Here is a 12,384-nt window from a genome sequence, read left to right as displayed (position 1 = left end):
GGCAGTCAGCAGTGAGGAGGACAGGTCAGGACCTGCCCTCACGGGGTGAACGTCCTAGTGGGAACTTCCCCAGTCCATTCCTCCACGGGAACAGGTGGAAGGCAGCATCTCAGGTACAAACCTGGCACATTACCCCTACTACTCCCTTGCCTGCAGCCCCATTCTCCATGCCCATTTGGCTGGACTAGAGGGTGTGGATGGAGGCTGAAAAGGGTTGTAGAAATGGAGTCTGTCGGTCCTTTCTCCATCTGTGAAGGTGGGGCTGGGGTGGAGCGGGGGATCTCAGGGGGCCCTCTCAGCCGAGGGTCTGAGTCACAGGGGACCACAAGGGCCATCAGGAACAGAGGATGGAGAGGTGGGGGAGTCCCTGGAGGACAGATCCAGGTATGCACCCACCATCAAGGAGACCCTGGGCACAAGGGGAGATCCTGAAACCCATTCACCCCACCTGGCAGGTGGAATTCAGGTTTAGGAAGGGGTCAATGTCATGGGCTCCTGTCCCAGCGGTGGAAATAGGGCAGCTGGGGCTGCAGTGGCAGAGCAGCAGGGGGCCGGGTCGCCACCCCCACTATGGGGTGCTCCTTGCTGCCCACCTGGGTCTGGCTGCCTAGGACTCAACCAAATGGGCTCCATCTCACATGGCTCTGGGCCTCCTGCCGGCTGCCCGGGGATCGAGGGACCCAGGAACAGGCAGTGGCCTGAATGTGAGTGTGGGGGGAGTCACAGGCAGAGGGATCCAGAAACTCTGAAGTGACCGGAAGAGAAGGCCTCCCCGCCACTTCCACTGTGGGGGATCTGCACGGACAGCGTGGCAGTAGACACACAATGTGAGAGAAGCTTGAAACAACTGGCTGGGGCCTGGTTTTCCACCGCAGAAGAAAACAAACATTGACGCACAGGGCTGGGAGATTCCACTATCTGACAGAGGGTGATCCGAGTTGACACCACACCCCTCCACCAACCCCACTCCAAACACATATAAATGCTGCATAAAATATTACTCAGGGAAAAACCCAACTGGCGGCTCTCCCCGAAACCTCTTCCCAGTGACCTCCTCTAGGCCTGCTTCTCAGCCCTCTTCTGCCCCTTGGGCAAGTCCCCTTGGGCCCCTGGACCACAGAGAATCGGACAGGAGTGAGGAAGGAGGAAGCACACGTGGGAGGATAGGGAGAGAGAGAAGCGAGCCTCCTTATCTGGGGTCAGACCTCACAGCTTAAAGAGAAAGGGGACGAGAACATGGAGGAAAAAGAGAAGCAAAGGCAGTGAATTTGGAGGAGTGGAGAAAGGGAGGAAGGAGAGAATTGGAGGAGGAGGGAGGAAAAGGATGCTGTGGAGAAACGGGAAGACAGGGACAGGGAGCGGGGAGGAGAGAGGGAAGGGAGATGGGGGTCAGAGGGCCCCCGATGGAGACAGAGACCAGGCGCAGCGGCGGTGGCCAGTGTCAGCGTGGCCTGGACAAAGGCTAGGGCTGCTGCCCTAGGGCTGTGTGGCTGGACGGGGAGGGCAGTGTGGTCGCCGTTTCTGCAGGCCTGTGGGTCTGCATTCTGGGTTCTTCTTAGGGGCCCCCTGGGCTAACTCAGCTCCACTGCCCAGAGAGGCTCCCCAGGTGAGAAGCACCATGCCCTCCATCTGATATTGGTCCTCCTGGAGGTGTGAGGTGGGCAGCAGGTGTGCCTCCTCGTAGGGGCAGTAATTCCCATGCCCTCGGTGCCCCTCTTGCGGCTGAGTCCCTGGCACAGGGGCAGAGCTCAGGAGGGGCACAGATCGTGGTGTTTTCTAAATAAGGGAGGCAGAGAGCCCTGGCCAGGGAGGCTTAGTGGGCCCTGCCCTGGGGTCCCACCTGCTGCTGTGCACCCTTAGAACTGGAGGGAACCTGTGATCTTGGGGCATCAAGACAGAGGGTCCCCCTTACGATGCCAGGAGGAGGATCAGAGGCTCTGAGGAGACCCCAGCAGGGGAGCGGAGCAATCCCTGTTCAGGGTCGCTCATGAAAGTTGTGACCTACGGAGCCCTATGGCGACCGGCTCTGGGCCCCCGCCTGGTCTCCAGTCCCGTTCTCTCTTCTCTGCGCTTTGTTTCTCCTGCCTTTGTCTCCTTTTCTCCCTCTCTCCATCTCTCTGAAATTAAATGGGATCCAACTGCCAGCTCCCTGTGTGTTCTCCCGCTCACGGCTCAGCCCTTTTCATTATTAATAGAAATATGTTCTCATTGTACAGTTTAATTCTGCTTATCTGGAGTGGATTAAGTGCTCACAATGACAAGCAGTATTGATTCCTGAGCATCCCTGTTAAAGGAATTTTGCCACAACCTAATTAGTTCCACAAACCCAGTGGGGGATGGGACGAGGAGGCGAGGAGAGCCTGGGTGGGAGTCAGGAGCCTTGGGTCCCCATCACACATGCCAGGGTGATGAGTGACATCGGGCCCATTGCTCCCTGCGAGGGGCTTGGACTGGCCTGCCCTCTGGGAGGCTGGGGCCAGGAGAGGAGGTGCGGGCCAGGTCACCCCGAGTCTTCGAGGGGTCAGAGGGGTGAGAGCACGTGCTCTGGGGCCTGAAGCCTGGGTTTGGATCCCAGCTCAACATCTGCTGGCTGTACTGTGAGGACAAGTGACTTGACTTCACCGTCGCTCAGTCTCCGCATCTGTAAAATGGAGGAACTGTTAGTCTGGCTGTGGCAGGAAACACATGGTCCTTGCAGTTTGGGGCAGCTGAGGAGGGTTCAACGAAGGGATGTCACAGAAGGCTGTGAGTCGGCTGTCAGGCAAACAAGTCAGGACAGTGCAGTGTCCTGACTTTCCTAAGAGTGGCAGTGATTCCAGCGCCAGCCCTTGACTGAAGTGGAGAACGTGGGCCGTGTGAAAAGGCTCTTGACCTTCACTGGAAGACACGGGTCTCCAGGGGAACACCCTCCTCTTCCCTGTCATACTGGGGTCCTCATGGGCTGCAGACAGCCAGGAGCCAGTGGCAAGGGAGCCCCAGAGATAGGTCGGCCCTGGACAAGGGCAGGTAGAGCATCCATCTGATGTGAACGAGCTGACCCAGGAAGCACACACAGGCTGGCGCAGAGCAGCTGTCACAAGCCCCCATAGATTATGGGGTGGGATCGGCCACACATCAGGTTTCTGCCCCACTTGGTTGGGTGGCCCCTCTGAATCCTAATTACCTCTCTTCTTAATAAAGAAGAGGTTGACTGGATCTTTGCATCTTGCTTTGCCTAAACTAACCGTGCAGTATGAAAGGATGGCGTCCTTTTGACCTGGGTTTAGATCCCAGCTTCTCCTCTCACCTAAATTGGGATAGAAAGACCCTCCACAGGGCTGTTTCCCAGAGCAGGGGTGGTGCGGGGTGGAGGAGAGCCCAGCACACAGTAGGTGCTCAGTAAACATGACCTCTTTTGCTTCACTTCACTTCAGCAGTGACAAGGCAAAATTTTTCCTTGAGGATTTTTTTTTTAACCAGGTGAACTTCAGGGTGACGTGGTGAGACACAGGGCACCGTTCAGACACCTGCACAGGCCTGGGCTGCGGTGAGGGAGGGAGGCAGGCAGGGGAGGGTGGCAGCCTTGTGGGAAGGGAACCTTGGTGCCCTCAGAGTTGGCCTCCTCTCCCCATCCTCCTGAGCTACTCGAGGTGTGTGGGGCTCTACGTACAAAGGAGGTTCTCCGCACTTCCGTCTGCAGGGGCCCTGCCTCTCTGCCCCTTGCCTGCCGAGGCTGTCCGGACTCTGTCCCTGGAAGGCCTCGCCTGTTTACCCAAAGCCAGCTTCAGAAGTGAAGCGTGTTTTTCCACCAACCGAGGAGTCAGTGCAGAGAGCAAAGGTCTGGGTCATATTGGAATTCCAATTTCAGTCCAGCCTTGGTCTGCTTGCCTGCCAGAAGGCATGAGCTTTTGCCTTTCATTGACATCCTGGGACCACTGCTAGTGTTTGTAAGGCCCACAGCACGTGGCGGGACCATGTGACAGAGTTCCCACCGACGGAAGCCAGGGACCAAGCTGGGCTCTGCACCCCTGCCCCGTTACGCCCTCCTCTACCACTCTCCTGGTCTCAGCCTCTAGGCTGAATCACAAAGCAGCCCCCAAGTCTCGCTTCCAGTTTTTAATGTTTTTCTTGTAAAACCAAAAATATAAAACTGGCAGGGGAATGGAAAACAAGTTCTGTACAATTTATATACACGAGGTCTGTGATTTCAAAACCATCGGGGAGACAAGAGGAAGACACAGTCAAGGGATGTCACAGGTCACGGATCCTGACGAGCACCTCTGAGCGTCTGGCTGGGGCTTAGAGGCTCACTCGTGGCCAGACCCAGCTGCGTTCTGGGGAGCAGTGGCCTGGCTGCTCCGGCTGGGTTCCCCGAAGGTGGGAACAGCCGGCAGGTGGGCAGGGTAGCATCAGCGGTGGAGGGCGGGCAGGTGTGGTCGGCATTCAGGTGTCTGTGTAGATGGAGGGGATGTGACTCAGGCAGTGGTCAAAAGCCCCATTAGGGAAGAAGCTGCAGTCCTCGGGGCCGCTGGACACGACGTCCTCAGATGACTGTGGTGGCAGCGTGGTGGGACAAGGAGCCTCGGCCAGGGCCTCATAGCCTGTGGATGTGGGGGACAGGGTCCAGGCTGGAGAACTTGCACCAATCCATGTGTGAGCAAACAGAACACACCCGTCCATGTTTCCCCCCTCCCGCCCACCCCCAGTACACCTTTGATCAGGTTCACATCTGCCTCTGGTGTACGTGTGTGACACGTGTCCACTCACAGAGTATGCTGTACTTGAACACACAGTCACACACCTGCACACAAGCACCTTCATACAAAATGGCCCAAACTTGCTAATACACAACCATGCACACACATGTGTGTACACACACAAAGGAGGGATCACAGGAGGAGGACACGTGTGCACAGACAGGGTGTGAACGTCAGCACAAATGCAATGTGGAGCACACTTGCCAGGGAGTTCCTTACGCACACAGGGGGCTCACACTGCCAGGAAGCCCCCATGCTGACCCTACACGCACATGCATACACGTGCCCACATAGACTTGCCCCAAAAACACATGCAGAAAGAAGACATGTGCAGACCTGGGAGCATGTATGTGTGAGCACGGACACACAGGCTCACAGGCAGATGACCCACAGGTTTGTGTGTGCTCAGCTGTGCCTTGGTGCTCATCCCTCCACCCCCTGCTGCATGACCATAGCTGCCCAAAGGGCCTCGGGACAGGGTACCAGTCTCCCCTTTGTCTGGTGCCCCCCATCCTGCCCAGTCCTTGTAGCTTCCAGCTAGATCTGAGCCCTGAGACTGATCTGGGAACTGCTGTACCCCACCTCTGATGCTCTTACTCCAACCAGGCCCTGTGGTCTGGGCCCGATTCCACCTGGGCTGTGTTCAGCCCTCCCCTTTCACTGGGTTCTCCATCCCAACATGCACAAGGCACACAGCGCAGGAATGGAAAGGAGGCACGCAGGAGAGGCTTACCTGGAAAAGGTAAAGGTGCACTAAGGCCATGATACCCATTGGGCCGCAGGGGGTTGAAACCATGGGCCTCTCCCACCAGTCCGTCCCCACTGGCTGCCTGCTCAGCCGACCGGTAGCAGTCACCATAGGGGAAGCAATTCTGGATGGAGTGGAAGCTGCCCTGGTAGCCTGCAGGGGGAGGCGGCAGGGGCTGCATTCAGAGGGAAAACACCCAGAGAGAGAGGAGGGGACCGTCCCCCGCTGTGCTGTTCAGCCTCCCACACTGTCCTGTTGGCCTGGTGGGTGTGAATGGGAGGAGAGAGCCCCAGGCCAGAGGAGGTGCTGGGGGTCCTACCCTGGAGAGAGCTGGGCAAAGCGCCGTCACATGGCTGCCCCTGCCGACAGTGCTTGGAGGGCAGGGACTCTGGGTCCTCTGTGCCTTTCTGCTCTAAGATACCCCATCACTCACAGTTCCTCCAAAGAGCCAGCCATTCCCACCCCCAGCCACTGACCACCCCCTCCCCCCATGATGTTCCCTTTGATGCCCGGTGGATGGGACAAACTCTTCTCACCCTTCAGGACAAATTTCCTCCTGGAAGAGACCCCTGGTGAGGCATATCGGGTCACCTGTCTCTCACCTTCTCCCAATGTGGCCCTCAGTGCCAGCCATCATTCCAGGTACCTGACTGCTACCCCGTGGGCCAATGCCTCCTTCCTCTCATGCAGCCCTAGCGGGAGTCACTGGGTATATCTGGAAAGGGGCCCCTCCATCCCGGCCAGAGCTTACCTTGAGGGCTGGGCAGAGGCTGGGGTGGAGGGCTCTGGAAGGGCGGGTAGGGCGGCTTGCTGGGGAGTGTGGGAAAGGGCTGGCCCCCCGGAGAATGGCTCTGGGAGGATGGTGGCAGTGGGGGTGGCCCAAGCCCCTTCAGTGGACTGACCATGGGCGAGAGGAGGCCAGGTCCCAACCTGGAGAGAAGAGAGACAGCCAAGGTTCATAGAGGTTGTCCAAGTTAGTCCCAGACACACAACACTGACCTCATGGGTTCTGGTGAGGGTAAAATTAAATAAAGCAATGTAGACACAGCACCCAGTATAATGTCAGAAACATTCTTAGCCACTCCATGAATCATCAGCATTATCATCAAGATGAAGGGAAGGAAAACTAGCAGTTAGGCCTGTTGTCCAAGTTGGCCTTTAGTCTCCTGCATGGTGTACTTTTAGGGATTTATTGTCTACATCTCTTGTCATCTCTCCTCTACTTGCATACATCCTGTGATGGGGGACTCACCACCTCCCTTTGTACAGAGCCTGAAGGAAGCTCACATTCTGAAATAAGACCACAGTGGCTAACAGTTGTGCATCCGCCCTGAACCCAGCTGGGCTCCAGCAGGATGTCTAACCGGGCTGCATGTCACTGGACACCAGGTCCCTTCTTTGTGCTACTTTCCTGAGCCGTTGAGGTCTGCTCACACGAACCACAATGACCCTGGGGTCAGGGGGACTGGGCTGAAGGCTCACAGCCCCTGAACCATTTATGTGCAATGATTGCAGAAAGACGGAGAGTGTGGAAGTTCAGAGTCTTTATTTCCTTGTTTGCATTAATGGCTATGTTGGACTGTTCATGTTAGAATATCCCATATACTCACTGTCACAGCTCCATGTGACCTCTCCAGGCTAGCCATGCTATCCCTGCCCACCCTCTAAGACTTGAGGAAGCATGACAGATCAGTGTCTTTCTCAAAACAGAGAAAGGAGATCTGGGGAGAGGTTGGTGGTCTTCCCATCTGTACCTCTGCAGGGTCCCCATCTGCTCTCTCTAACGTGGGCCTCCTGCTGTCACTGCCCCTGTGATGACACTGCATTGCCATCATTCCAATGTCTGGGACGCGCACCCCAGTGAGTGCGCTGAAGACAGCAGAAGAGGGCTTCCGCGTCGGGACCCTGGTCCCCAGGCCAGGATCTGAGATACTGGAGGTACAGGCCAGCCTCCTGAAGCTAATGAAATGATCCTCTTCAAGGCTCCATGAGTTAACTGCCATTATCACCATCATTAATATTTCTAAGCCTGTTCTGACAGGGTCATCAAGTGGGTCTACAACTGTGCTCTATAAACTGTGGAGGGCAGTGTACAAGCCACGTGTCCTCAAAACCAGTTCTCTGGGCTGAGGCTGAGCCCAGGCGTGGCCAGGAGGGTGGCTCCTCCTCCCTCCAGCCTGCTGCGTGGTACTCTTCCATCTTATGCCAACCCCATCCTGGCACCCACACCCCAGCTCTTCCTCTACTTCCTGTCCATCCCCTCTATTGGGAGAGACCCCGCAGGGAGGGCCAGGCCTGGTGTTCTCAGTCATTCCCTGCTCAGCACCAGGCCTGGCACACAGCACACAGCTGATAAATACTAACAAATGGGTTTCTGAATCACTCAACTACAAAATCCAGAGATTAACAGCACTGCAGACTTAAGGAGAACCAGATCTGAAGGGGAAAAAACATGCATTTTCAAAGTTTGTTTTTCCTGTCTCAAACCTGCCATAAATTCACATTTGCCACCTTCACAGCCAGTGAAATTAAACAGAACACGACTCTCCGAAGTGGACGGGGAGGCTGAGGTTCTACCGCTCTACCTGAACTCTAAAGGAAAAAGGATCGTCTGGAGCGCCTCTTCTGAGTCATGCAAATGATCCCTAAATCAAATATTTTTGCTTCAATTGGAACCTATAAAAATTAATAAAAACCTCACTGGTCTGGCAGACGAGGGCTTCATACCTCGTACATGGCCGGGGAGAAAAAAAAAAACACCCTATTGGGTGTCTTCTCTGAGCCAGGGTAAATAAATTTGGTCATGAAGTCAGGCCCTCTTAGCATATTTTTGAGTGAATCAGATAATTCTGTCAAGCTATTTAACGTCCCAGCAAACCGCCGGGGAGCCGCGAGTGGCCTTCCTTGTTGACTTTGGCAGGAAAGGGAGGCTGAAGGCTTTCCCCCCTTCCTCGCCTCTTCTCAGGGGCTGAAAAAAGAAACCCATTCAAGCTGGGCCCGGTCCTGGTGTCAGGCATGAGGGCCCTTCTCTCAGGCAGTCCCAGGGGAGCCTGGGCGCCTGGCTGGTGGGGATGGCTTGCCTGTCGCTCCCGCAGGCGCGGGTGGCCGGGCGGGCTGGGGGTCCCGTCTCGGTCTTGTCATCACTCTGCCTCTCGCTGCAGGAATTCTTGATGGGCACTTACGCAGGCAGCAGGCAGGTGATGAATGAGGCAGAGCAGAGTGCACAGGCCCGAGTGGGGAAAGGCCTCTGTGGTTTATTTGTCTTTAGTTGGAGATGTTTGGGGGCTGGCTGTGGGTGAGCAGGTGGCCTGAGCCGGTGGGTGGGTGGGTGAGTGAGGGACAGGAGGCTAGTGTCCATGGAGCCTATACCAGGTGACACATACAATATCAGGCATGTGTACCTGATCCTCACCACTTTCGCAGAGAAGGGTATTTTAATGCCCATTTTACAGAAGAGGAAACTAAGGCTCCAGGAAGACTTGATTTTCTGGGTTCCCCTTGGTACTCCATCAGGCTGCCTCTTTGTGGCTCTTTGGCATGCACAGCCAGACTTCCCTGCTCCATGAACACCTAGGGTACACCCTGCCCGCCCACGGGTTCACCTCTGACAACCTCTCCTCTCCCCACCCAGCCAGACTGTCCTCAAGTCCTGCTTACTCTGTGGGACTCTCGCCTGCTGGGGGTCTCTCCCTCCCACCAGTGCTGGTTTGGGCTGCCATCCCCTCACTGCGGACACTGCAGTCCAGCCCCACACTGCAAGCTGTGTCTTCTCATTCCCAAACCTGACTTGCTCACTGCTCAACACCTTACAGACAAGTCCTGTCACAGGCCTCGTGATCTGGCCCTGGTGACCTCTCTCCTGAGCTTGTCACCCCACATGAAGGTCCAGGCTTCCCAGAATACACTGAGCTCTCACCACACCTGCCCTTCCTCCACTCCTACTTAACCTTGGAGGCCCCACTTAGCATCACCTCCAGGAAGCCCTCCCTGACATATTTCCCCCACTGCACTGGGTTCTTCTCTGGCTTTCCACAGCCTCTTCTTTCTTCCCAGAGGGTTACTCGCCCAGCATGGGAAATCCCTGTAGGTCTATCACAGGGAGCTTCACCAGGGCTGGAGGAATCAGTGGCCCCATACCAGGGGATCAGTAACTGGACACTGAGAGAACAGGTGAGTGAGTAGCAGGAGGAGCCCTGGACAACAAACTGGGTAATGACCTCAGGCCAGCAGCCGCGGGCACAAGCAGGCCAAGGCCAATGCCAAGGCTTCGACCTTGAGAAGGAAGGACAGGGGATGAGGAAGGTGGTGGGATCAGGCTTCGGGGGACAAGTTTGCTCAAGTCCTGCTGGTGATGAGCAAAAGTAGCAGGAAAGGTAGGGGGAAGGGCTGCGAGGCTTCCCTCTACTCATTTGCAAGGTAAAGATTTCTCAAGTATTAGGGGCCAACAATTAACACATTCTTTGTTTCTAGACAATTAAGTGACCACAACGGAAACCATACTGAATGGAGGAAAAGGCCCCCTTCCTGCAGGGGTCCTGCAGTAAAACCTTCTGGACAGACCCGGCCAGTGGTCACAGCTACAGGGCCAGGAGTGGGGAGGAGGCCTAGGTGGGCATCTATGGAGTGGGCGGTGGGGGCAAATAATCCACTCACCAAAAACACAGTACAAGCCAAAGAGAAGTCAGGGTGAGGCTCCCAAGAAGGCCTGGGTGCAGCAGCCCAGCCCAGAGGGTTTGGGTCAGGGTCAGGGGTAGGAGGGACGCAGCACCTTCCCAGGGCTACCCCCACTGGGGAGGGGAGGGGGCACAAGGTGAGGAGCCAGGAAGTCCCGTGATAATATCATCCACCTGCTAGGATGCCTGTGAGGCAAGGAGGAAATCGGGCCAGTGAGTATTTGGTACAGAGCACAGTACACAGTAGGTGCTGCATAAATGCTGGCTACTTTCATTATTGGTAACAACCATCTAGTGTGTGGGACACCTGCCCTTACCTGCCGCCCATGCAGGTGCCCACCTGCTGTCCCAGAGGAGGACTGAGCTTGCTATACATACCCATCCCGGGTGCTCTCAGCCGTGGGCAGAGGGGACAGATGGTGGTGGGAACTCGTGGTGGCGTCCAGTGGGTGGTGCCTGGAAGGGACATCATGCATAGAGGGCAGGATGCTTGCTGCCAGCCCATTATGGGGGGTGATGGAACCAGGATACATGCCTGCAGGGAAGCAAACAATTATCACTGGACTTCAACCGCTCCCTAGAGATGGCTGTGGTCACCCCAGGAACTGTGTGCCTGCTTATGAAGAGAGAAAGACAAGAAGGGAAACCAGCAAAGTTGTATTCCTAGATGGTTAGGAGCACAGACAGGGGGAGATAATGGCCCCACTGTGCTCTGTTCATGCCACAGCTAAAGGGTTGTGTGCGGGGCTGAGGTCCATGCTGAGCGCAGAGGTGGACTGACATGGGGCTGTCAGAGGTGTGGGGTGGTTGGACCCTGTGAGTGTGTGTGTCTGTGTGTGTGTGTGTGTGTATTTACTGGGGCAGAGGCAGATTTGAATGGAGTAAGCTGCCTCAAATCTCTGGAGCTGTTCTGGGAAAGAAGAGGCTTGCTCCATGTAGCCCCAGTAGACAGAGACCCTGAGAAGAAGGGAAGCTTGAGAGAAGCAGACTGGAGCTCTGGGCCTGGCTGTTCCTTCTAACAGGCAGACTTGCGGTAGGGTCACAGGTTGCCCTTGGAGAAAATGAACTGCCCGTCCCCAGGTGTATGAGGAGAGCCTGGATGTCTGCTGTGAGGGGTTCCACAGACAGGATGGCTGTGCTAGCTGGATCTGGGAGACCTGTGAAAAGGGATGCCACAGACGGTTGTGTAGGATGTACACTGTACAATGGTCTCGCCTGAGCACGGGTGTCAGCCATGCTCTAGTCTCAGATTCTAAACCTCTGGAAGACGCCTGCAAGTGGGACCACCTTTTACTCCCAAGGGTCTTTCCCTTGTTAAGAAGACAGGTGGGCTAATGAATCAAATGGGGGACACCAGTCAGTCACATGTTGCTCCAGGGACCCCACGGAGGGCCTGAAAGTAGTGACCAAGGCCAGTGCTTCCCAAAGACTTTCACAAGGAACCTGAATTAGAGAGGAGAATGAGCCCCTCCTCTAGGACTGGAGCCTGAGGAGGTCACAGCAAGGGTTGCAATTTTTTGATGTTCCCTATTTTATCTGAAAAAAATGGGGCCAATTTTGCACCCCCTCTTTAATCTGCCAAGTTTACCGATTTTCATAGAAATTAACATCATTTTCCCAGAAATCAATTCATCAAGTTGATGCCCTGGGAGGACTCTGTAGACCCGGGGACCGGGCCCTGAGCTGCCCTGAGGCTGCATCAGGTATTCAGCTGTTATATTCTGAGTGTGACTCTGGTCATCCTGGATCCACACTCAGTGCTCTTAGCAACTCATGAGGACCACTGAAAAACAGACCACACTCTTTTCATGGGTGGGGTCAAGGAGGAACTTTTCCTTTCTCAGGTGGTTGGGGTTCCAAGGCTAGCCCATCCCAGGCCTGCGATGCAGGGAACTACTACCAGGAATTGAGCAGGACGAGGGCAGGGATTGCAAGCTCAGTGCCTTAGGTGGCACAGCAGGGTGCAGAATAAGTGAACTGGCAGGGGATAATGATAGGAAGTGGTGGGGACTATGGCACCGCACAGTTTGTAGACCAAACAGTCTGCAACCCTGGCCTAGAGTTAGAGCAGTAGACATTCAATGGAGGGGTTACATTAGGTGAAATTCTACTCTTACAATAAATGCGTTATTATTGACAACAATTCATTAAGAATATACTATACGTCAAGGTCTTTTTCCACACTATCAAGTTTAAGGATCTCAACAACTGTCATTTGGGGAGATAA

At 55.4% G+C, this 12,384-nt stretch overlaps 1 protein-coding gene across 3 annotated transcripts in view; it reads right to left on the bottom strand.

Moving 5' to 3' along the window:
- Window positions 1-4,080: 4,080 nt before the first annotated feature.
- GLIS1 (GLIS family zinc finger 1) overlaps window positions 4,081-12,384 on the bottom strand; it is a 245,779-nt gene continuing 237,475 nt past the window's right edge. For all 3 annotated transcript variants that reach the window (XM_081485221.1, XM_081485219.1, XM_081485220.1), the window contains 4 exons: window positions 10,536-10,692; window positions 6,236-6,414; window positions 5,470-5,637; window positions 4,081-4,580 (listed from right to left, as the gene is read on the bottom strand). In XM_081485221.1, the coding sequence (XP_081341347.1) occupies window positions 4,423-4,580; window positions 5,470-5,637; window positions 6,236-6,414; window positions 10,536-10,692 (662 nt within the window). In that variant the 3' untranslated portion in view covers window positions 4,081-4,422. The remainder of the gene's footprint in view (window positions 4,581-5,469; window positions 5,638-6,235; window positions 6,415-10,535; window positions 10,693-12,384) is intronic.

This window comes from Giraffa tippelskirchi, chromosome 5 (assembly GCF_054371585.1).
Source record: "Giraffa tippelskirchi isolate mGirTip1 chromosome 5, T2T-mGirTip1v1.2.pri, whole genome shotgun sequence".
NCBI lineage: Eukaryota > Metazoa > Chordata > Mammalia > Artiodactyla > Giraffidae > Giraffa > Giraffa tippelskirchi.
Note: the sequence above shows the minus strand (reverse complement) of the source record. Positions and strands in the feature narration are given on the sequence as shown.